Source organism: Cydia amplana, chromosome 14 (assembly GCF_948474715.1).
Source record: "Cydia amplana chromosome 14, ilCydAmpl1.1, whole genome shotgun sequence".
Taxonomy (NCBI): Eukaryota; Metazoa; Arthropoda; class Insecta; order Lepidoptera; family Tortricidae; genus Cydia; species Cydia amplana.
In genome coordinates this window covers 5,659,122-5,683,071 of record NC_086082.1, presented here as the reverse complement: position 1 = coordinate 5,683,071, position 23,950 = coordinate 5,659,122, and the positions used below count along the sequence as shown (strand labels likewise).

The 23,950-nt window shown below is 35.7% G+C and overlaps 2 protein-coding genes across 2 annotated transcripts; one reads left to right on the top strand and one right to left on the bottom strand.

The window, feature by feature from the left end:
* Positions 1–311: 311 nt before the first annotated feature.
* On the bottom strand, positions 312–2,546 carry LOC134653976 (uncharacterized). Its single transcript, XM_063509344.1, has 2 exons — positions 1,925–2,546; positions 312–1,782 (listed from the first exon to the last, which is right to left on the bottom strand). The coding sequence occupies exons 1-2, from the start codon at positions 2,006–2,008 to the stop codon at positions 1,414–1,416; spliced, it is 453 nt and encodes a 150-aa protein (XP_063365414.1). The 5' UTR covers positions 2,009–2,546; the 3' UTR covers positions 312–1,413.
* Positions 2,547–20,974: 18,428 nt separating this feature from the next.
* Positions 20,975–22,423, top strand: LOC134654276 (uncharacterized). Its single transcript, XM_063509742.1, has one exon. The coding sequence runs from the start codon at positions 20,975–20,977 to the stop codon at positions 22,160–22,162; it is 1,188 nt and encodes a 395-aa protein (XP_063365812.1). The 3' UTR covers positions 22,163–22,423.
* Positions 22,424–23,950: the final 1,527 nt, after the last annotated feature.

Here is a 23,950-nt window from a genome sequence, read left to right as displayed (position 1 = left end):
TACTCGGTTGGAACGGGTATCGTTATGTAAGTGGAGCTCGTGGTCTCTTCTGGATATTCAGGTTTATGTTGTGCGTGTGTGCGTGTGTGTGTAATTTGATCAACTTGTTGTGTGTGGTTGCTATGAGGGTGTCAGATTATGAGTAATTTTGTTGTCTAATTAATTTCTGCTATCTTAGATACAAAAAATACTGTGTACATATTGATTCGTAAGTATATTTTCAAGTAATTTTTATTAAATACCTATAGCAAACACACATTTGTGTTTTAATAGGTTTGGTTTTGGCGGGAAAGTAGAATGAAAGAAATAAGTATTTGAATAAGTTGATATTTATTAAGACTGGGAGATCAAACGAAAGTCTTGAAATTCCTTAAAAAATATTATACCTACTAAAACTTAATCTAATGCCAAAAAGAGAAATTGAATGGTAAATTTAGAAGGACAATTATAAACTTAAGTAATTGACACATAAGGAAGAATTCATTAAGTAAATTCAAATAAACTAAAAACTAAAGATGCAATACATCAAAATAAAATGAAACTTATAGCTACTTTAAGAAATTTCTAAATTACAGTCTAAATAATTGACATATTCGGCCCGTTTTAGATTATACAAACTTAATTACATAATAATGAACACTTGAATAATTTCGTTCAATCAGTAATGTACAAACTTAAAAACTATTAAAGCTTTTGTCATTGATATGTATTATCTCATACCAAAAACTACCTTATATAAGCACTTAACTAAACACTGGATTTGATACCTATTAAGTATACGTACATTACTAACATTCCCGAACACTCAATATCAACATTAAAAACTAGACTAATACAACTTAATTATTACCTTCAAATAATCATTTTTACTTAACCTAATTAAAGCTTCGTTTACTCATAAACATTTTGTATCACAGACAACAAATAATATAACTCTCTTACAACTAATGGAAGACCTTGGACACAGATAAACAGACAAAACTAAGCAGAAACTGCTAAGATCAAGAATTTGAGAAGATAGCCTGAAACTGGTGCGTTGATAATTACAGTGCAGTTTGTCGTTAAAGCTGTCTACCAAAACTTGAATGGACAATTTTATACTGTTACATTACATCGAAACTAATTTATAGCGAGTGATGTTACACCGCGTTCGCTCAGAGGCATCTATAACGCTAGAGATCACAGTTAAAGGACACCTAAAATCACATTTAAACTCTAAGCCGAAAGCGTTGTAGCAGCAACTCACTGCACTAAGTCTAATGGAAGACATGGACTGCCCGCGAACTGCGAGCTACTAAATCTACTTGTTGGAAGACAAGATTTTGTTTTCACTGTATCTTTACCGAAAATTTAAAACATTTAATCTGAAGAGAAAAATGGAAGACAGTACGATTGAGAAAATCTTGCGTTAGATTAATAACAAATCTTACATACGAAACAGTTGTGCTTGTTGGCGGCGTAGCAGATTTCCCGTACTTCATTGGCCATGTTGTCGTTGATTTCGGAATCATCGGAAATCAGCTCGAACCGACTCGTGTTGACGATGTTCTGGTTCTCAGCGTTGTCGTCGTCTTCCACTGGCGCCGGTTTGACCGGGTCCAAGGGATAGAAAAAGTCGGAGAAAGGCACTATAATAGCTTCCTCAGGATATGCAGTCTTTTGTGATGGCAGGTCAGCGCGCGGCGAATTGTTGGAGATGAGCTCTCCAAGCTTCGACCAGCACTTGTTAAGATTCACACGCGTAGAGCTCGCCACTTTACGAGGAAGCCTCGGTTTGGAGTTCTGTAATAGAAGTAAACATAAATAAGTCTCAAGTATTAATCGATTGAAGCACAAGAGGTTCTGAAAAGTGCGCGAAAATTTTATGGGAAGATAACACTTGATTCAAAGTTCGAGGATTTGTTAAGACGAATGAATTACATACCTGTCGGTTCAGAAGCTTTGCCCAAGGCGACCTTGGAGGCGACACCTCCTTTTGCGGTGAATTCTCTTCCTTAGCTAAACACATCTTAACTAACGTTAATGCTACGAACTTATTACGAACTATCACTACGATAGAGAGAGCGACATGCGCGCACGGAGCGTCAGAAGGGAATGAGTGAATCAGGAAGGGCGGCTCGGCTTATATAGCAGGGGGAGGCTTAGCGCGCGCGCGGGCGCGCGTGCGTCGGGAGCGGGGCGCGCGCGCAGCACGAGCGGTAGCGCGCGTTCAGACTGGTTTTTACGGACAACTTCTACGAAGAAAAGCTTTGACGTGCCGCGACTTAGAATAGTTACTCGTACCGAATAGATTGCGCTCGTAAAGATTTATTGATGACGAGCTCTCAGATGATTCCTTGATGAGTTTGCTTTTGTTTTTTTGTTTGTGAGGTTTTTCGTTAGCTCATCAGTTTACATATGAAAGTTGGACATCAAGAGTATCAGATGCTTATCGGGAAGGGTGATTAGTCCGTTCGAGCTCGATTACTTTGTGATTCAATGTGCATTGTTCTTATCAAAGCTTTCGTTCGTGCTCGCACCCACTGTCCGTTTTCCGTCACTCCGTGGGCGATTTTCTAGCAAAATACAGCGCTATCGTAAGCACTATGAATCACTGGCAGCTGAGGCTTAGAGCTGGATAGATAAGTTCCTTTACAGATTTATCATAGCACGACGGTGTCGCTTCCTGCGATTAAATCGGTGCGCCTGCGGCTGCAAATCACGTACTGCGCCCTGATAAATCATTTCCTCCGGTCAGCCTAGCGTATACATGGCGGTTAGCGATGCTAGCGCACCTAGATATCTATCACACGCTAGAACATAGGCCTCCATATTCTCTGCTATAAATTATACTGTTATAGGCCTGCCTATGAATCTTTTCTTTTATTCACACAGCTCTTTTAAAGGATGTCCTCGAGGCGATTACATTAGGCACCTAATGACTTTGTCAGTAGAAACGGAGTACTATTTAGATCTGACATGTAACTTTTAAGTTTAGACCTTTCACAAGTTCATTTTTTTTCTGTTCATAATTAGTCTAATTGTTTAAGTAGATATTACTTATACATATGTACATGCATATTGTATAAATCAATTCAATAGCGGTTCCTAGTTTACCGTTGCTTTTAATACGAATCGTTTTTTTTTTCTGAGATATAAAATATTTCACTAAATCTGATATAACAACGATGCGCCTATCGAGCAAGAGATGTCGATGTTATCAAAAGTCTTAATAATTTAAACAATGTAGTGAATATTAAAATTTATTGGAAATATTGTTTAATCACGTCCATTAATCGCCTCGATATTATCTTAAGTGCTTGTTTTCAACATTTACTTGGGCCCGTCTGTAGATAAACCAACAACAAATGTAACCTGAACCTGATACGCCCGAGCGAAGAAAAATCGGATAATTAACTTAAACATTGTATAGAAATATCCACCTTCCTAATCAATAGCCATATTAACACTTTAACATCTATTGTAAATCGGAAAATCGTTCTTACAAGACAACCGTTATTCACATTCCAAATCCAATTAATGCTTTTTTATCTGAACTGAGACAGGTACTTCAATTTACATTTGAACTCAATTTAAACTTCAGGTATTTAAAACGTCTTATCTTTTAAAGCATTTTTAATGCTCAGTTTATATATGAACAAATTTTAATTAGGTACGATTTTGGTTAAAAAAACTACTGAAAGGATTTTCCTTAAAAAGCGAACATAACCTCTAATGGGGTTAACATTTAAATTGAATATATTTAAAATCAGAATAAAATGCAAGCGAATGTCATTACAGTTTTATAGTTTGAGCCCGGGACACATTACCATTACCACATCTTTTGATGTGTAATCTTTAGTGCTGTATTTTTAATTTCACCCTGCAGAAAAATTAGGAATCAGTGTCCGTGGAAAAATAAATATTTCTTGATTTCATACTCCTAAAATACTTAACTTTCAGAATTCAAATGAGTAATTATTATCACACTAGCATCTGCGTTATTTAGGACTCGTATTAAAGTCCATAACTCACCTTACTTATTTTAGATAACACCTATGTAGGTGTGTGTTTGCGATTAGATGCGTAACTAAAGTTTGCTCGATTTTGCAATAAACTATTTCCAGTTATTTACCAAAGGCTTTCCATAAATACTTTAAATACCTACCAACTTATTTTATTGATAAGTAGATAGAACATTTTTTGTAATTTGTATACTCATGCAAAATATTTTTGCTCCAGATTGACTCATAATGGTGCTTTAAACGATCACATTAATTGTATTTGTGCGAAGCAATTTACTGCAGTCGTATCTGATATCACAAGATCGGTCTAATTAAGAACGTTAAGATGACGCGTTTCCAAAAAACCGTCTTCGTTAAATGCCTAATTGACAAAATCTTGTTACTTATCGAGTCAGATGGCATAAAGTTTATTTTTATGATCGTTCTCTGAAACAATTAATTCGGAAACGTTAAAAGAATCGTGGGAAAGCATTTTGACACAGCTAATCGAACAATCATATGTATTTTAGCGCTTCGAACATTAATACCAATTGGTTTTGATATTTTTCTTATGAATTCTTACCAGAGTTGAAATATCTTATAAGAAAATATTTTAAGGAACGGCGTTACCTTACAGGTACCTTACCTGTACAGATGAAGTTAAAACATATTCTGTTATTTGCATATGAGAAAGTCTTGAAGGAAATCTACCACTGAAATGCAGTTTGATTTACTAGCGGATACGATTCAAGACGCTGCGTGTGGCGTCTTATCAACGGATAAATAATTATTTACCTAAGAAGAAAAACGAAACATGTGTTACAGTAATGTATATAAGTGTGACATTATTCTTTCAAACACCGAATTTGTCGTCAATACGCAACCAGTTGAACCGGCTAATTAAGATTCAACTCATCAGTTCCAACCCATGCTGGCATTGAAAGCCGTCGTAACTGACACCAACCAATGCCAGAGGATTTTTCACAACATAATACTTTCATCAAAAGAAAAAAACCTAGACCACAAATCGACCACGTGCAGCCTTGCCTTTGAAAAAAGAAAGAAAATCTTCACTTTTTTGCCCCGTCCCCAGAGTGGGTAGGGTTACAACAAATGGGACTTTGTATAATGTGTACGTTAACGTATCAAACTACTCTTTCGAGTGCATTCAATGCGTGTGTGCGTGTTGTGTGTTTGTGTGCGCGGAACGTGCTGTACACACGCCTAACACACTCCCGTATTGTTGACTTGGTTTAAAAGGATTTTCGGTCGTCAGTTTATATGGAGTTATTTATTTGTTGTCTGTTTAGGAGTCAGGGTTCTACATATTAGTTTTTTCCTCTTTTTTGGTCATTCTGAATCATCAAAACTAAAATGAATAATCATAATCGTTTATTGAAGCTATGGTATTACAAGATGTTATTTTAGTAAATTTAGACGCAGTGTTTAAATCAATTTATTTTAGTTTTGATTATTTAATCTTATAAATTCACTTATTTATTACGTACATAGGATACATATTTATGTATATCGTCGCCTAATAGTACGCATAGTTAGGTAGTAACGACCTTTGCTTAATCTGTAGCTAGGTTGATCTGTCCGTCCTGTCCCCATATACATTTTTTTTGGAACCAACCACATCACTATGCTGATATATGAAATTCAATCTAATTATTATCAGATCTGTCTGACCCCATGTTAAAAAGATCTCGTAAATACCATGAACCATCTACAGGTGATCCATATTGGTTAACATTTTCACGGTGAACTCATTTTCGTACCCTAAAAAAAATCATTGCCCATTTTGCTTAATTCTAAATCGCATGACCCTTATAGGGACCCGACCCCACGTATAAATGTACATTTAGGGTTGTCAGTAAAACAATCACGCATGGCACGCCACGCGACAATGACATTCCAACGCATGCGGGCTTGCGCGCACGCACGCGGGCGGTCAGCGGGGGTCGCGCTCAATTGTTTTCATTACCTAGCATATTTGATTGTGGAGGGTTGGGTTATTAAATATTTGACAATGATTAAAAGGCACTTTTGAAAACTTCAACCATAATTTTGTAGGTTTTTTAATAATTTTGAAACCTAAACAGTGTTTCTTTATTTGCAAATTTATTATTTCCCTACAAAAATCCAAATCCAAATTAGATTTGAAGAAGAAACGTGGTGGGTAGGTGGTAATTAAGGGTAAGAGTCTCTCATCATCTTAATGTATGTATCTATGAATAAAAGTAGGTACGTATTAGAGTCAAACTAACGTGAAAACGGATTCTTAACACATTTCATTGATACTTTATAATCTGTATTTCCCGATATCGCTAATTTATGCGATAGTAATCCTTTGATATAAAATATCTATGAATCAATAGCACCTGGAATGTCGATGTATTCATTCAATAATCATTTCCTTTAGCATCCTAGCTAGTCACCATACTCCATTAGTATGCGTTCCCAACAGGAAGACCTAATGTATATTGATTAGTTTATACTGACACTGTGCATAAATAAGTACGGTATTTGTATACATTTATCGCGTTTGTTTTGATTCTAAATAATAATTACAATATTGGATGAAAATTAGAAATTGTTTCGTGATTTTACTCTACCAGACAAGTTTAATGTATCTAGTAAAGTTTTGGTCAGAGTTTGCCCTTAAAAATGGAATCTAATTTCCGTATAAATTTGTCATGGCTTTTTCCCTTGATTAATACGTGTAATAATTCAATATAAAAGCTACAATTTGCGTTAGCTCCCTATTACATAAAAACAAAAATGAATTTGAATCAAATTACTACCTCGCGTATTAAAGTTGTATTAATTGTATACGTGAATTATATATGTACTCGTATACCACCTTATGTTTTCTATTATGTATTTACAGCACTCAATGAGTAAATAAACCGAGGTAACCATTTTTTTCTGTAAAATTACATAGCGCAAATTACCCACGTTATTACTATTATACGTTACAAAGGGGTGTTTACCATGTAAATTTGTTTTGGCGAGATAACATACCATCTTCCCAGAGTAACTAATGCGATGCGAGTTTAATAACGTGTGTTAGGATATCTAACTACCCACATACAAAAATCAAACTAACTGAGGGAATTGTACCATAACACCTTATAAAGCCTTTACACATTGCCGTTTTATTTCAGTATTATTCATAATTATCTTTTTTAATTCATATAGGTGCCAGTGTATCTATAAATCTCACCACTTAATCCATATTGAAACCGATTGTCGATAATACTGCTGTATAAAATACCTATCTAATTAAAACCCCGAGGATGCGGGTAATAAATGAAGTCTCGTAAATAGAAAAGCCGAGCAAAATGTAACAGCCGTATAGTTATCATAAAATTAACATGGTATGAATAAATCTAGCGCACATTCTGGTGGGTGTAGAAGGATATAATCAGAGCTGAGTTGACTGGGACTGTCTACAACCGTGATTATGATTCTGGGTTATCTATTGTTCCCAATAGTTGCACTTTAGATTTAGTATCAGTGTGGTTTTCTAGAAAACCTAGGTTCACCTTTGCCTATGGAGTACCTAGTCTTGTAGGTATTACGTTTGAGCGATCAGTCAAGTCGTATGGTATATCATAACTTGCTTATGTAATTACCCTGAAAAAACGCACATACAGGTATCATCTGCAAGGCGAGGCTTTAATAATTTCCCACTGAAAAGATCAGAAATCCCTCATGTAATTGAAGAATCCTTATTTTTATAGGATTCCGAGCTACCGTTAAGTTTTCTTTATCATTTGATAGCTAAAGCAAATGATAGCTCCCGAACACTCCTTTCCGATATCAACTCATCGCGCACACACGCAGCACGTGGCGGCGTTTGTGCGCTCCCTTTTAAGATATACATAACATTATCTAAACTCACCTAACAATTGATTATGCATTGTGTGAAGTGCTTAGGAAACATCAAATGTTCAAACTTAAAGTTAACATCTTCCGATTCGAGCTCATCCTCACACACACGCGAGTGCGCGTGTCGGCGTGTGCAAGCTCCCCGTTAAGGGCGCAAGCAGGTGTGCCCCGCTGAATGACGCCGTGGGAACAGCTCGCTACCCCCTGTTCCCACACCACCCACCTGCCGTAGTACGCATAATTCGCCGAGTAAGTGAACGGTAGTGACCACGTGTGCCTTTTTTTCTGACGCGGAAGACTGGAAGGTAAATTAATTCGAGCTTAATGGGGGTTTGATTTTTTACCTGGTTCGCTGGTAGATTGATAGTCGAAAGGTCAGAAAAGTCGATTTTGTTAAGGGGCAAGAAGACGGAAATTAAAGATTAAACAGCCGCACTCGCAGAAAATGGCCCTGTTCTGTACTTGTACGAGTAACTTATTTTATTATTATTGACATGTGATGTTTCTTAAAAATTATTCCTGAAACATTCGCTACCCAGAAATATAGATGGATATATTTTATATGAGATCTGAGGAGCTTTAGCAATAAAAGTACATTACAGATAACTGCAATAGTTCACAATCTCTTATTCAATTGTCATTGAATAGCTTATAGTAGTTTATGCAACAGTGATATAATAAGGGTTCTTAAAATTCAAGAGTCGAAGTTACAAAACGAGACGTAGTCGAGTTTTGTAAAAAAAGACCCGAGAATTTTAAGAACCAATTATGAGCTGTTGCATACATTACTTTTTCTATGACAGCTGCAGCAAAAAAAAAAGAGTTATTATTAAAAAAAAAGAGTTATTATTTAAAAAAAATTGAGTTATTATTTAAAAAAAAAAGAGTTATTATTGTAAATGAAAACATACCTCTTTCAATCAAGATGATCGGAACTTGTATCTTTAAAAAAAATAAAGCAGTTGTATTATACTCATAAGATGACTGCTAGCAGTCATCTTATGAGCCTATAGACAAATCATTCAAATGACATTGCTTTAGATATCACTGTCAGTCATTTAATTGACACATTTAAGTGCTGGAGTAGAAAAAAAATTTTATATTTCATCAAATAGTAGGTCGTCTTCAATTTTGTTGTAATTCCATTTTTAACATTTTGTATAAATTGCACATTGTTTATTAAATGTAACCTATCTCCAATTCAATTAGACGACATAATATTTACGTGAACCCTCTTGTCAGCCGTTACAAAGATGGCCGACAACAATGCGTCGGCACAACGGAACAAGTGAACTTGTTCCGGAACAAGTGCAGTTCCGAGTCAGTGCGCTATGGCGGTTACTGTGCCGTTTATGGTAATTGTTGTCAGTTGCATCAATTACACGCTTTTTATAAAAAAGAAACGGGGATTAAATCATTAGCGTGACCTTAGGTATACTCATAAAATAATCACAAGTTTGAGTCTCGCCCGAAATAGTATCGCCGTATTTTTTACTTTTCCTTTATAAGCATTGACTGTTGTATCGTTTGCAGACGTATTTGCTTAATAAAAAAATTATTTTCTTAATTAATGGTTACATTAATTCATATTACAAATGGCGATTTGTCCTTGTCCTTGACAAATATTGTAAATTTCGGTTCAACTATTGTCAAGTAAACTAATAGAAACAAGGCACCTGTTACCCATGTTCCGCTTTAGTGCTCTATGGCAGTTATTCAGTTACCCATCATTATAACCTTAGTATCATGTTACTAAAGGGTCTTAGTAGTAGTCACTATTATTAGATTCCTCATGGTAACCGTAACGAATGGAATAATGGGAGCAAAAACAGAAGGCGTGCGGTGTGCGGTATGCGACCGTTGACCATTTTTCAATAATTATTAATCTTAATTGATTCGATGTTTTACTTTACTTTTTATTTACAGGTTAAAATAAATAAAAATGAAGAGAAATATACAAGCTTTTTAACTAGGTATGTACTTAAATGAAATTTTATGTAATTATTCTTAATGTAAGTGTAAATAAAATACTTACGAGTATTTATTTACTTAACTAAAGTGTGATGATTATTATGTATAAACTTATTATTCTTATTATAACCATAATTATCCATACTTTATAGGATAAACCTAAGCCACAAAATTATAATATGTTAAAGTTGAATTTAAGTATGATAGAAAGTAGGTAGAATAAAAAGTTAAAGACTACAATATCTATGATATTTTTTACAAAAAAAAGGTTATATGCCAAGAAAATACTTCAATATGCATTGCTACAGTTTAATGTAAAATAAATTGAAATAGCACGATAATTGCATTTGAAACTTCTTCATTATCAGGTCACGAATATATAATTATGTAATTTCACCAATCAATTAACCTGTTTTACCCGGGTATGACATTTTCACTGCCATGTAATTACGTGAAAGAGCCACCGCTGCCGAGCACGTAAATTATTTCACTTCAAAATAGCATAAATTACTATAAAAGCTACAGCTATTTTCAACTTAACACAGTTGACAATACAGTTGATTTTGTTTTGTTTTCATATTCCATTCGATATCCTCTTTGTGAAGTACGCGAGATACAAGACCGCCAACTTATTTTTTATTTAACCTAGTTCCTATATCAATACATTAGAGTATATTATCCGTTGTTGGAATGCACATTTAAGTTGTATAACCGGAGCAGAGCTGCCTGCGGCTGTAAAATAATGGCTGATAGTTTGCCACTCATAATTTAGCTACTGGATTTGATTGAAACAGTTTTGACGTTTTTGCTAGAATTATTATTGCACTAATAATAGGACTAGCCATAGCCTCCTAAGACCCAGAAGCATTTGTTTTGTTTTTGAATTTGGAACCCTTAGTTACTCAATGAAAGTTCAAAATATTTTTGGAATATGTACAAAAAATTGTACGCAGGGACTTAGGAGGATAATTTGCAAATCTGTACCTATTCGACATGATTGTCATGGAGCCCCCATCTCTATCTATTATGACGTCAAAATATGGCAAACTTTAAAGCATAAAAAAAACTTCCAACAGGCATATCCTACATATAATTATTGTAATAGGAAGAAATCGTTCAAATATTGTGTTGTATATATTTTGCAAAAAGTTCCAACTCATATACATTATAAACTGAAACTCTTATAAACATACACTAAAGAAAATGCTTTTCTTTAGTGTATGATATATATTTCAGTTTATACTATATCTTGTGTATTTTTTGCTCTTATTTGCTTACTTTTATCACTAAATAAAACGTTGATTAAAAAAACTTCTAGTTTGTTTTGAGTAAAACTAATATTGTTCTCTTGTAATGGTTGTGTTTACGACCAGAGGAATATTATTATATGTTTCTAAAATCTATTATGTCTACATCCGCTATAAAAAAAAGAATTTACAGCAAATGACCCATCTGTGTAAGTTTAATTAAATGTTTTACTGTCTCTTGACTATAATTTCTGAAACCATAGGCTACGTTTTTTAAATCTTAAATATGTCAATTATGCATCATTATGTCTCGCGGACGTAATTTTAGCTGCACAGTAATTCTGGCATTGCTGGCCTACTCTTCTTGCCTTATAGTGAAAATACTGAAACTAATAAGGCCGTCATAATAACTTAAAAGGGATATGATATGTCCTGGGACGAAAAAATCACTAAAATTGCACGTAATTATAAAAATCATATCATTTTTTACAAAACTTTTGTTATTAGTGGTCATTTGAACACCTAGCTGTCGGTAGTTAAGGGCTAAATAGGTATTATCATGCATCATGCAGTATTTTTAAAACAATTTCTGAGAAGGTGATTTGTACAAATTGACTTCTAGTTATCTTACGCGTATACGTACAGATATTGTACTAGTCAATTCAATACATTGTTATGAGTAAGAAAAGAGACATGTAAGTAACATAGAATGTTCAAAGGTGGCGCCCGAAGCGCCCCTAGGTCGAGAGGTCGTCAATAATAAAAGTGCCACGCTGTCGCTATCTAAAAATTGTAACACTTTCACAGATCGCTCACTAGATGGCGTTGTGTTATTATTTCTACAGGCCAGTTTAGACGAGACCACGACGAGACAATGGAATTGACCATTTTATCAGAAATTAAATTGGCGTCAATCTCATCTAGCGTTCACACGTAATCTTATTTAATCACCAATTTTCGATTTATGGTAAATCGAAATGAAAGAAAATTGCTCTAAAGCTCGCATACTAGCACTGAAAGTTTGCTTATGCGTCTGCACCTCCTGATTTGATCAGCCACAATCCTACAATCGAATCAAGAGGGATAGGCAAGACAGTCTCATTTTTGCGACCACACCACACATTTAAATTGACATATTAACATTTTAACCAAATTGTGCGAAAAAATGTCCCATCTGGATACCCACTACACGCGGCATCTACAACAATATAGAATCACGAAATCGATTACTTTGTATGATAAACAATCTTAATTATTTACTTATCTCGGTTACGGGGAAAGATCAGTAAGAACGGATGTTATTCTGAAATCGTATAAACACAGCCTCCAGCTCGGTAATTGCGAGGAAATTGTTACTGCGAGGCGTTGGAGTATTTATTTGTACTCAAATTACGTGTAAACAATACATGAGTATGGTTTCACCCGGGGTGCCGTAGAGTCATAAAAAATGTACCTTATTACATATTTATTATTTTTTTAATTTTCTATGATCTGATACCTGATATTGAAATTACTATCATGAATTTCATCCCTGTATATACTTACCTACAAATCTCGTCTTTTAGCTAGTGCAAATTATATTTACAAGAAGGATACTTAAATGAACTATGAAGAAGAATCGTGAATTCAAAGTAAAATAAATATTATTACGAATACATGTCATTCATATATCAACGGATTTTTCATCTTGATTCGACTCGCCCTGTGATCCAATTCGCCTCGGTCTACTGTAAAGTTCCTAGTTTCCTTCTAATTACCTACTCTTCGTGAAATTTCAGGAAAAAGAAGTTAAATGTAACTAGACAAATTACGTATAAGTACCTACTTCATTATACCGGAAAAACAAGAGTCCGCCCTTGATTGCTCGCTTTGCCGAGCTAGCGAAGCGATATACATACCTACATTACAGCTATGGCAAAATGCTTTCTATGTCTGTTTGGATTTCTCCTGTACAGGCCAAATCTAAACCGATTCTCTTGAATTATAAACTGGAATAGATGTCATATATTAAAGAAAAAGTGACAAAGCCCTCCAGTGGTGAAGGCCGGATTCGAACCGGCGTTTTTAGCAATCCGGGCTAACGCCTTGAACCCCTTGGCCACCCCGCCAACTTTCTTCTCTTGAACTTTATCCAGCTGATTAGATAATTAGAATTACGTTTTTTTATAAATGCTGGAATGGAGAATATAACCGAAGCTGCTGTTTTTGTTCTAAAGATCTTCTAACACTAAATTAACATCTTCCTGAAGGAACCCTTCTTTTTTCTTATCAGAAGACATTTTTGATAAAATAAGCCTTTCTAGAAAATATTTTGGATTTGAAATACCTTCCATATATATGAAAAACTATTTTTTTTATAGTGTAATAGAGGAAATTGATTTAACAATTAATAGGTAACAAAATTAAGAATAGGTAGCTACCTAAAAAATAGGAAAATTCTTAAATAATTCCAACTGCGTTCATGATTTTCCTTTGTGGGTGAAAATATGTATTTGTGAAAGATAATATACTCCTCGTAGTATTATGCGATTATATTAAAATAATTTTACTATGAACGTCTGTACCTAATTTTAAAAAAAACAGCCACGGTTTAAAAATCGGCATTAAATATTTAATTAGGTACCTATTTACTTTGAGATATATACGTATTCAGTGAGTTATAAACTCATTTTTTATGCTATCCTAACTAGGCCTATAAAAATATCAACCACAAATTTTCTTTCACGTAGCGCTTTAAACGTAGTAAATTAACAATTACATAGGGTAATTCCGGGGTAGATGGCCATAAGGGGGAGATTGCCCATCCAAATATATCATGGTTCTGATGGCTGGATGTCGCTAGTTCTTGTTTAGTACGCTTCACGTCATGCTTGGGAGCAAAGATATGGCCAAAATTTGGGGGAAAAACTTGTAAAAGTACGTAAAATGCTTGTTGATTGTTTTGACTAGTGCAAATATTACTTAGAGGGTTCATATTTTACATGGTGGTGATGCTAGTGTCTTATTCTAATGGTGTTATTTGCTTTTGGTGCAAAGTATACGGTTGTAGTTACGTTCTAACCTAAATAAGAATGAAGCTCGATCGAGTCTCAAATCGTTTTGATTTTAGGCGTGGTCTTCTCTCCCGGACGAAAAGGAGAGATGGCCAGTTCAAGTTGGGGTATTATGGCCATATGACCGTGAAGGCACACAGTGATGAAGATGTGTCTATCACGAATTAGGTATCCCAAAGGTTATCAGATATTAGTGACAATGTCCCCCTATGCATGATAACGATTAAAAAAGGAAAATGGAGTTCATTTAGAAAGATAACTATTGCAGGTGTGGGAAAAAATATCACGTGCCTTTTAAAACTCCTCCATAATTGCGTTGAGTGCGCTGTTCGCTGGTATTAGGTGGCCTAAACGAGGTCTTGAGAAGAAAAGGGACTTGGGGAATAAAAATGAAAAATAAATTATACTCAAATAAAGAGTTATGTTATGGCCATCTCTCCTGAAATGGTATGATCATCACTCCCGGATACCTCGGGAGAGATGGCCAATTATAATTTTTTTTAAACATTTTTTCAAGCTGTTTGCAATATAAATATTTTATTGTTTCTTTCATTTTCGAAAGTCAATTAATCAAAGTTTATGAAGAAGTAAATATTTCTTTAATTAAATGTAAACTAATTTTTTTATCGAGTCCTAAAAAACTATGCCCAACTACTCCGGAATTACCCTACCTATTTTCATTCAATCCCATGAATACTTAATTGCTCCACTTGGCGGGGGCACTACCGTGCCCTCAGATGTAAACCAGACCTAGTAATAATGGTCTACAAATTGCGTATGCTATCAAACCCCGCGGAGATGAAAAGGTCACGCATCGATCTTTACGAGCACACTTCATTTACCGCCAATTAAGGGTGACTCAATAAATTTAAACTAAAAATAAACCGCAAAAAACCCTGTCGTCTGATAACCGACCCACACCAAAAAAGTAAGCAGTATCATTAAACACACAAAATATGTTTTCCATTTAAACAGACGCTTCGAGGCGGTTATAATTTTGTATACGCTGAGTGTTTCTGTTTACTCAGTAAGAAGTGCTTCGGATCGGTAACACCTGCCGCATTTTCCCACGAAGCTCTCGGGCGTGTTCGGGCGTCTTCGGCGGCGCTCGGGTGCGCGAGCGCTGCTTGCATACAGATTACTCGGGTATTAATAACGTACGCGCACTCTCGTCACGCGACATAGACGTCAAACGACCCCTTTTTAGAGCCATGGTCGTCAATTTAATTAGACGAGCATGTTATTGACGTTCGGTAAGAGGCACATAATGAAACCTGTCATTACATTGATTAGACGCGTTCAACTCTTTTATATAGGTAACGTCGATTAAGCTTTGCAAACTTACATTCAACTCCTAAAATGCGAATTAACTATGATTTTGCGACATTAAGCACTGGACTATGTTTTTTTAAATACTATATATGTACATATGTAGATTCATATCGAACACGCTTGTAAGTATTAGTTCAAAATTGTATAGGTACATAATATGTATGTAAGTACATACAATGTGTTTGGACAGCTAATGTGAAGCCGTTAAACACCTATAGTAGGTATGATACTATAAATCACCATCCATACCTATTTTTTTACCTCAACCATTTTTAAATTGCACCCCTTTAAAGTTTGATGGCACCAAACAAGGGCGTACCTGTACTTGGAAAATTACCTAACCATTATTTCAGACCTAACCAGGGCTATAACCGCGAAAATCGATGTTCGCTAATTGCGGGCATGTTTCTCTTTCACTCTAATTCCACCTTCATTGGAGTAAAAGAGAAAGATCCCCGCAATTTGCGAATTTCGGTTTTCGCGGTAGCCCCTCAGATATATCGATCGCACGTGTGTTAAAGAGGTGTCATTCGGTTTAAACTCGTGTAACTTGTATAATGATTTCGCTTGCGCTATTTTGCTTTAGTCGAATATTTTGTAGTAGGTATTTGTTAATAATGAGGAATAAGTTTTTGGCAAAAAAATCATTTTTGGTACAAGCTTTTATCGCTGACAGTACTTTTCTTACGACAGACAACCAATACTCATCGAGACCATTCTAAAAACCCCTAACACAATTAGGTTGCGTTGTTTCATCACAGAGTTCCTATGGCCACCTCCTGTCTCCATCATCAGATCAGTTCGACAGTACCATATTATTGTATTGTGATGACAAACTACATACAGCTGCCAATTTTCATGACGCTACGATCCTTGGAAGATGGTTAAATTAGTTACCTTAGATTCCATTACATAGTTACATCGTCGACCTAATAAAAGCTTGTTAAAAAGTACATCGGTTTTGAAAAAAAAAAAATACACATTTTATTCTCATTCATTACTAATTTTAAAGTAGTTGAGGAAACTTCTCTATATCATTTTAAAATTACGTCTTTTACACATACATATACCGATATATACCGGCAGAGATGTGAAAAATACTTTATAAAAAGTATTTAAATACAAAATACAAATACTTCCTTGATATACTATTTCAAATGCAAAATACAAAATAGTTTTTGAATTTGTATTTAAAATACAAAATACGAAATAGGTATTTTCAAAATACTTTTTTTCTACTCCAGCACTTAAATGTGTCAATTAAATGACTGACAGTGATATCTAAAGCAATGTCATTTGAATGCTTTGTCTATAGGCTCATAAGATGACTGCTAGCAGTCATCTTATGAGTATAATACAACTGCTTTATTTTTTTTAAAGATACAAGTTCCGATCATCTTGATTGAAAGAGGTATGTTTTCATTTACAATAATAACTCTTTTTTTTTTTTAATAATAACTCAATTTTTTTTAAATAATAACTCTTTTTTTTTTAATAATAACTCTTTTTTTTAATAATAACTTTTTTTTTTTTTTTTTTTTTTTTTTTTTTTTTTTTTTTTTTTTTGCTGCAGCTGTCATAGAAAAAGTAATGTATGCAACAGCTCATAATTGGTTCTTAAAATTCTCGGGTCTTTTTTTACAAAACTCGACTACGTCTCGTTTTGTAACTTCGACCCTTGAATTTTAAGAACCCTTATTATATCACTGTTGCATAAACTACTATTAAAAATACAAATACTTTGCGATAAAAGGTACTCTGAATAGTGAATACCTAGTCTGAATTAAAAAGTATTACTCAGAATATCCGAATTGAAAAGACTCTCTTCATTCTTTGAAAACAGTGTGTCAATCAGTCCTCTATATAAAGTGCAAATTTCTAGTTGTTTGCTCACATTAACCGGAAGGATGGATGGATGATGGTTTATAACGGACAATTTTTAAAAGTATTAATTTAGATTTGTAATGTTTTACAGCTAGTATAATGCCTCTAGTATAATGAAAACGTCTCGTTTGTGCAGAAAAGTTTCATCAGGGCAGAAAAGTTTGTTCTCCTCTCGTACCTTGAAACCCTCGCAACACTCAAGATTCCACTTTTTTAACCACTCGCTACGCTTGTGGTCATGTGCGACGTTACTAAACAGATTCAACAGTATGAGAGAGTTGCCAGGATTGTAACATCAGAAGAGATTGTAACTCCTACCTACATTACCTACTATAAAGTATTTTGTATTTTGAAAATAGAAAATAGGTCCCAAAAACTATTTCAAATAAAATACAAAATAGTTTTCTTCAAAAGGTATTTAAATACAAAATACAAAATAGGTATTTTGCATTTAGTATTTGCATTTTAAATACAAGTATTTCAAATAAGTCACATCTCTGTATACCGGTATATACCGATATTGGAACAGATACATAATGGTCAATTTACCAAGTACGCTCGTGTTTGACGACATAAAACTTTATAGGAGTGCAATTTTAATATAGTTGAAAAAAAAAATTGGTGACGGGGGACGTTATACGTGGACTCCTCCATAGCTGTTTAAATATATCATTGCAATTACATAGTTGATAGAACAATACGAATAAAAATACGCGATATGTAGGTAGGTACTAATACTAATGCCTTACATATTTTTTTTTATATTTGGTCATGCAGATAATTATCCCTTGCGACTCTAAACAATACAAATTATTGTTTAAGTCATCGTATACCTATCATTAAAACAACTCTAACCAATAAGTAAATATTAAAAATAAAATTGTAAATTAAGAAAGCCAATGCCTTTTTTAAATCTTCTTTTCCATTGATTTATAAAATCCTTAAATGTGTCTTCCAGACTTCATTAGAGAGTATTGAAAGCACATCACTACCATTTGAAAAGCTTTTTTTTTAAGTGCTGTGCTTGAAGCAATCAGAGAGTTTAAATGGTTATATAGCATAATTTCTAAAATCACATTTCCTAAGTTCGAAATTCCTTAAACAGAACATCGAAAATCATAATGTTTAATGTACGAAATACCTAAAGACGCAAGTCCTAAAACACTTTTAATCGAACGATCTCATTTTCGAAAATCAATATTCCTTTGTACACAATACCTAAGGACAATACTTTGAAAGTCAATATGTCTAGTGCTCAAAATAGCTACGTTCAAAAAGCCTAATGACAATATATTGAAAATCAATATTTCCGAGAACATTTCCTTCTTACCCTAAGTTGACGGAGCCCCGCTACGCGGGCTCCTATTTCTGGGCGGTTTGCCCTTCGGGCATCTGAAGCTACCTAACGAACCTAACCTACCTACCTATTGATTTAGTTTAGTGTGACGTCCGTGAAAACAGTACATTTTGGGGGAGCAAAGCGTAGGGGTAGGTAAAGTGTCATTCAATAGAACTTGCTAACTATGTAAACAAAAGTTACTAGTAAATTGACATTTAGTGTCAATTTTAGTATGGCGGCTTGTTTACATAGTTAGCAAGTTCTATTGAATGACATTTTAGGTTAGGTTCGTTAGGTAGCTTTAGATGCCCGAAGGGCAAACCACCCAGAAATAGGAGCCCTGCGAAGCGGGGCTCCGTCTAGTTAAGTTGTAAATTGTCATTCAATAGAACTTGCTAGCTATGTAAACAAAAGTTACTAGTAAATTGACATTCAGTGTCAATTTTAGTATGGCGGTTTGTTTACATAGTTAGCAAGTTCTATTGAATGACACTTTAAAGGAAGTTTTTTGAAAATAAAGTTGCGTACGTTTGACTCTTTAAGCTAAGGTCAGCTAAACGTAGGACAAATGTCGTTAGAAATTTTGCAGTTTATACATTTTAAACTTAGGTCAACTGAACGTAGGAACAAAACCGTAGGACGTATCTTTAGGAATTTCGTACATTAGACATTTTAATTTTCGATGTTCTGTCTTTAGGAATTACGTACTTAGGAAATTTGATTTTAGAAATTATGCTACATAACCGTTTAAATTGGCACCTATCCATAAATAAAATAAAAAACTCGATAAAATAGTGATTAAGAATTATACCGTAGGCACAAAACTTACAGTAAACACCATTATTTATAAATAAACATAAATGAGCTACTATTTTTATCTTATTCCACAAGCAAGCTTAACGACAACATAGTGCGAATGTGCATTTATAAAAAGGTTACAGTTACATTAAAAAGAGAACATGTTTTACGCTCGGCTAGCGTACAAACAACTAACAAAAGGTACCTACCACAGACAAGACATCCTCTAGACTGAGCATAGTAACGCTACCCCCTCTGCCACTATATACGGTAGTTTTACTCCATCTTCGAGTTAAAGTGTCAGAATCCCGTGCCGTGATAGGTCCGTGTCTTTGAACGGACCAATCACGGCACGGGATTCGCTCACCTCGTCCCCCCGCACCCCCGTATTTTTGGCAGCATCGGTTTCATGAAATAATTGCTCTAAACTCCGTCTAGAGGATTCCTAGTCTACGGTACCTACAAATAAAGGACAATTGACGAGCGGCCAGACCTGTCCAGACCTGCTAGCAATTACTAGGCTAAATAAAGTAAAACGAGGTAACGGTGCCCGTTACCAGATCCGCGGCGGACAATATTGTGACAAATCGTCGGCTCTGGAAGTCCCGTGCAGCGCAGGCGGCGCTCACACTACTTTGTTTTACAATGTTGGTAAATAATGGAATAATGAGCTTTGTTTTGTAAGTAGGCCACAAGGGCACTTTTATTTGTCATCTCATCTGTTTAACAGTATTTCTTTAAGAGGAGACGAATTGTCACTGTCGAGGTTAATTGTAATGAAGGCAAGATGAAAGCATCCAGCAGTCCGTATTTTTTTCGGAGAAGAATACGTTTATTCATTTTATTATTTGCTCTTTTGCCTATTTAACTTTCGTGTTTCGTGTATGAAGTAACTAAATTGTATCTTCAATATTAAAGTTAAATACATGTTTTTATGCTGAAAGATAACAACTATGTAAAGAAAACTTTAAACTCAATCTAATTAAGTAGAGCGCTACTTACATACATATAATTATAGTCAACACTTCTTGGATAAGAACTTATAAATGAAGAAAAAATCATTTAAATTCTGATACTCTATGCACCATGGGTTGATTATCGGAGTGAAGAATATACCTAATAATAGTATGTAACCTACCTCACTCCGATAATCTAGCCATATTAAAACAAGTTTAATTTTATTGTGGTCCCTTCGTCCTCTCCGGTGTTGTGAGAGCGTTTATTGGGTTTTTGATGAATATTTGCCTCAAATAGCCCATCTGATGACTCCTTCCTGCAGTGACGTCACTTCCCCTGCAACAAATTTCACAGCCGGCGCCAAATAACTGGTTCTTTTACCGCCATTCAACAGGGCTCGGTTCGATTCGAGCGATTATTCGTCATTGCGTTTTGGATTTTTGGTGAGGCTGGTTGTGCCTCAAAGTAGATTGTGTGTTATATACGTTTGAAATTTAAGTAGTATTAATTAAGATGGGAAGCCCATCTGAATGTCAAGATCACAACTATCACAAAAGACGGCGTAAGTCGTCTACATCCTCGGTGGAGGAGGGTCCTTCAACGAAGAGGACACGTGGTCGGGAGGAACGACCATCTCGACCCAGGCAAAGGCAGCCAACTAGACGAAAGCGGCGCCCTCGTTCTGCTAGCAGCAGTGAAGGCAGCGGTGGCCGCCATAAGGATTTTGAAGCGAGGTTTGACCAACTCTCGTACCAGGTGAACGCTATTACTGATTTTATTCAACGTTCTATGCATCCGGAAACCCAATCCCAGAATCGATCGGAATCTTCTTCAGACGACGAAGCGCCGTTAGAAAGTGTGACTTTTAAAGACTTTAATACTACTTTAAAGGACAAAGGTTTTGGAAAAACTGAAGAAGCAAAGTTTGAGTTATTGAAGAATTTGCAACGATTCGATTCTCGGGAATGGGCTGACATATCTTTCTTTGATATTCAAAAGAGTTTCCTAGCGGTTCCAGGTTTCAAAGAATTGGAAACGAATGACGAATTGCGTCATTATGATAAGTCGAAATATTTAGCATCATTTGAAAAGACATTAGCTTCTTTAACTCATGCATTTCTTCTTCATCGCGATCATACGCAGACGTGTTTGCAAAATATTTTGAAGTGGGCAGGACAGTGTGAAAATATTACTGCTGTGTCTTTGAAAGATAAAATAACAGATTTATTTATCGAGGACGATAAATACAACAAGAGCACTAATGATATTTTGCAAATTCTTTGCGGAAAACGGGCTGATGTTGTTTTGAATCGTAGAAGTGAGATTTTAAAGAATGTAACGGATACTGTGACCGCGGCTGGTTTTCGAAAGATACCCCCTTCTTACGAGAATCTTTTTCAGGCGGATAAGCTAAAAGAATTTCTTAAAAATGAGGGTGGTTTGAATAAAGTATTCCCCGCTCAGAACAAACCGCGTAAAAACCAGAAATTCCCTAGATTTTCGGCCGCCAACAGAGGTTATTTCCAACCTTCGGTACCTCCTTTCCGATTTAATTTTCGATCGAAGCCAACATTCCCCAGTTTCCCTGCGTACGACTTCAACCAGTCCCGTGCCCCTAGAGTCGATAGGCAAGAACCTAGACGTGGACAGCTACGGCGATCAGGCTACCACGATCGAAACAAGCGATTCCGAGAGTTCTGACTCGGGGGCGTTCAGGGCAGGGTGTCTGACGTTATATCGTCGTCGTTGGGAAATGATAGGAGCAAATCGAACAATTCTAAAAATTATTTCAGGCGTACGTCTTCCATTTTACCGAAAGCCTCCGTTGGTTTGGCCGAGTTCCAATATAGTAAAGAAGTTCGAAATCCAGCCGTCGTCAGACATGACAGAGGAAATAACAAAAATGTTAACAGACCGAGTAATAGAACCTGTACCTCATTCGCCAAGTTATTTGTCAAAAATATTCCTAGAGTTAAGGAACGCTTCCCACGTATCCCCGACCTCCAGCAACACACCGACGGCAAGACATTAAAGATTATCTTCAGCGTCGATAGAAGGAATGCAGACGCACCTAATGGGATAAACAAACGCACCCTTTGATACAAGTACAGGCGCATGTAATGCATCACCTATTTTATGGCGGTTGTCAATTAATGCCGGTCCCACGGGATCGACTCTTCATTATCTTAATGGCAGCGACAGCATAAACGCTCCAGAAACTTCTCATGGCCTACGTGACTCCAGACAACGCATCCCCACGGTTTCGGGATGAATATAAGCGGCCATCCCGACCAGCGGAAGACAGTTCTCATCGAGTTCTCATCGAGTCCTCATCTAGTTCGCATCCAGCGACCAGGCTACACGTGAGCTCCGAATCGCTCGGTGTACCGGTACACCCTCGCGCTTCTAAACTATATTGAATTAAACTCGTAATTGTAAAATCAAATAAAGTAAATACCTCCTCATCGGTGTTTTATAAGAAGACCTCCGTTCTCTCAAGACACTTAACTGGTGACAGCGACGGGCGAGTCTCCCAGCGAGCAGCGGCTACACATCGTCGGCGCGAACTGGAAGGTTTCAACCTGAAGAGATTCGACCACTGCCTTATGAAGACCACAGTACTCATCGCACTGGCGGCTACCCTGTGAGTTTTCCTATATTTTCCTTTCATTTTCCTAATTATTTTGTACGCATTTCCACCATTTTTTTTTCTTAAAAAAAAAAAAAGAAGAGTTCCATTCTGTATTTCATATTTGATAGGATTTAATTAATTTTATATCAAAATGGCTCTGAATCATACTACGATCGAAAAATATTTGCCCAAATATGAAGGTGATAGACAAACTTTAGATTTCTTTTTAAATCAAGTTACTATGTTAGCTAGAGCAGCAGACGCTGACGCAAGGGCCCTGTTTCCAATTATATTAAAAAGCAAGTTACGCGGGGAAGCAATTAAAGCAATTGCTCACATGCCAAACAACACGGTAGAAGAAATTGTAAATTCCTTAAGGTCTAAATTTGGTGACACTAGAAGTATAGAACAAATTCTTTCTGAAATCACTCGCATTAAACGGTTCCCTAACGAAAGTGCTCTAGGATTTGCTGATAAAATAAAAGAACTTTTGTACGCAGCGAAAAATAAAGCGGATTCACCGCAAGCAACAGCCATTTTGGAGAACGTTTGCATCGACCAATTATGTAAACACTTGGATATCGCGACTGATCGATTAATCCGTTCCGCGCAACACACCACTTTTGATGACGCGTATAATCAATTAAAACACGAGTTAGAAGTCCACCCCGAGTACTTCCAGAGAAAACAAGAAAAATCATTTAAATCTAATCCAAGATTTAACTATAATAATAAAAACTATAATCAACATACTATACTAAAACCGAATTTCAATCAAAACCGCGTAAATCAACACCAATCTAACCAATTCGCACAAATATCTTATCCTAATCTGCAGTTAAATAACAACAACAATC

Excerpts from the sequence above, each read along its gene's own strand:
- LOC134654276 (XM_063509742.1), top strand. The coding sequence starts at position 20,975 with ATGGGAAGCCCATCTGAATGTCAAGATCACAACTATCACAAAAGACGG.
- LOC134653976 (XM_063509344.1), bottom strand. The coding sequence starts at position 2,008 with ATGTGTTTAGCTAAGGAAGAGAATTCACCGCAAAAGGAGGTGTCGCCT. Across the intron at positions 1,783-1,924 it reads CAAAGCTTCTGAACCGACAG|AACTCCAAACCGAGGCTTCC; the intron begins GTATGTAATTCA and ends CTTCTATTACAG.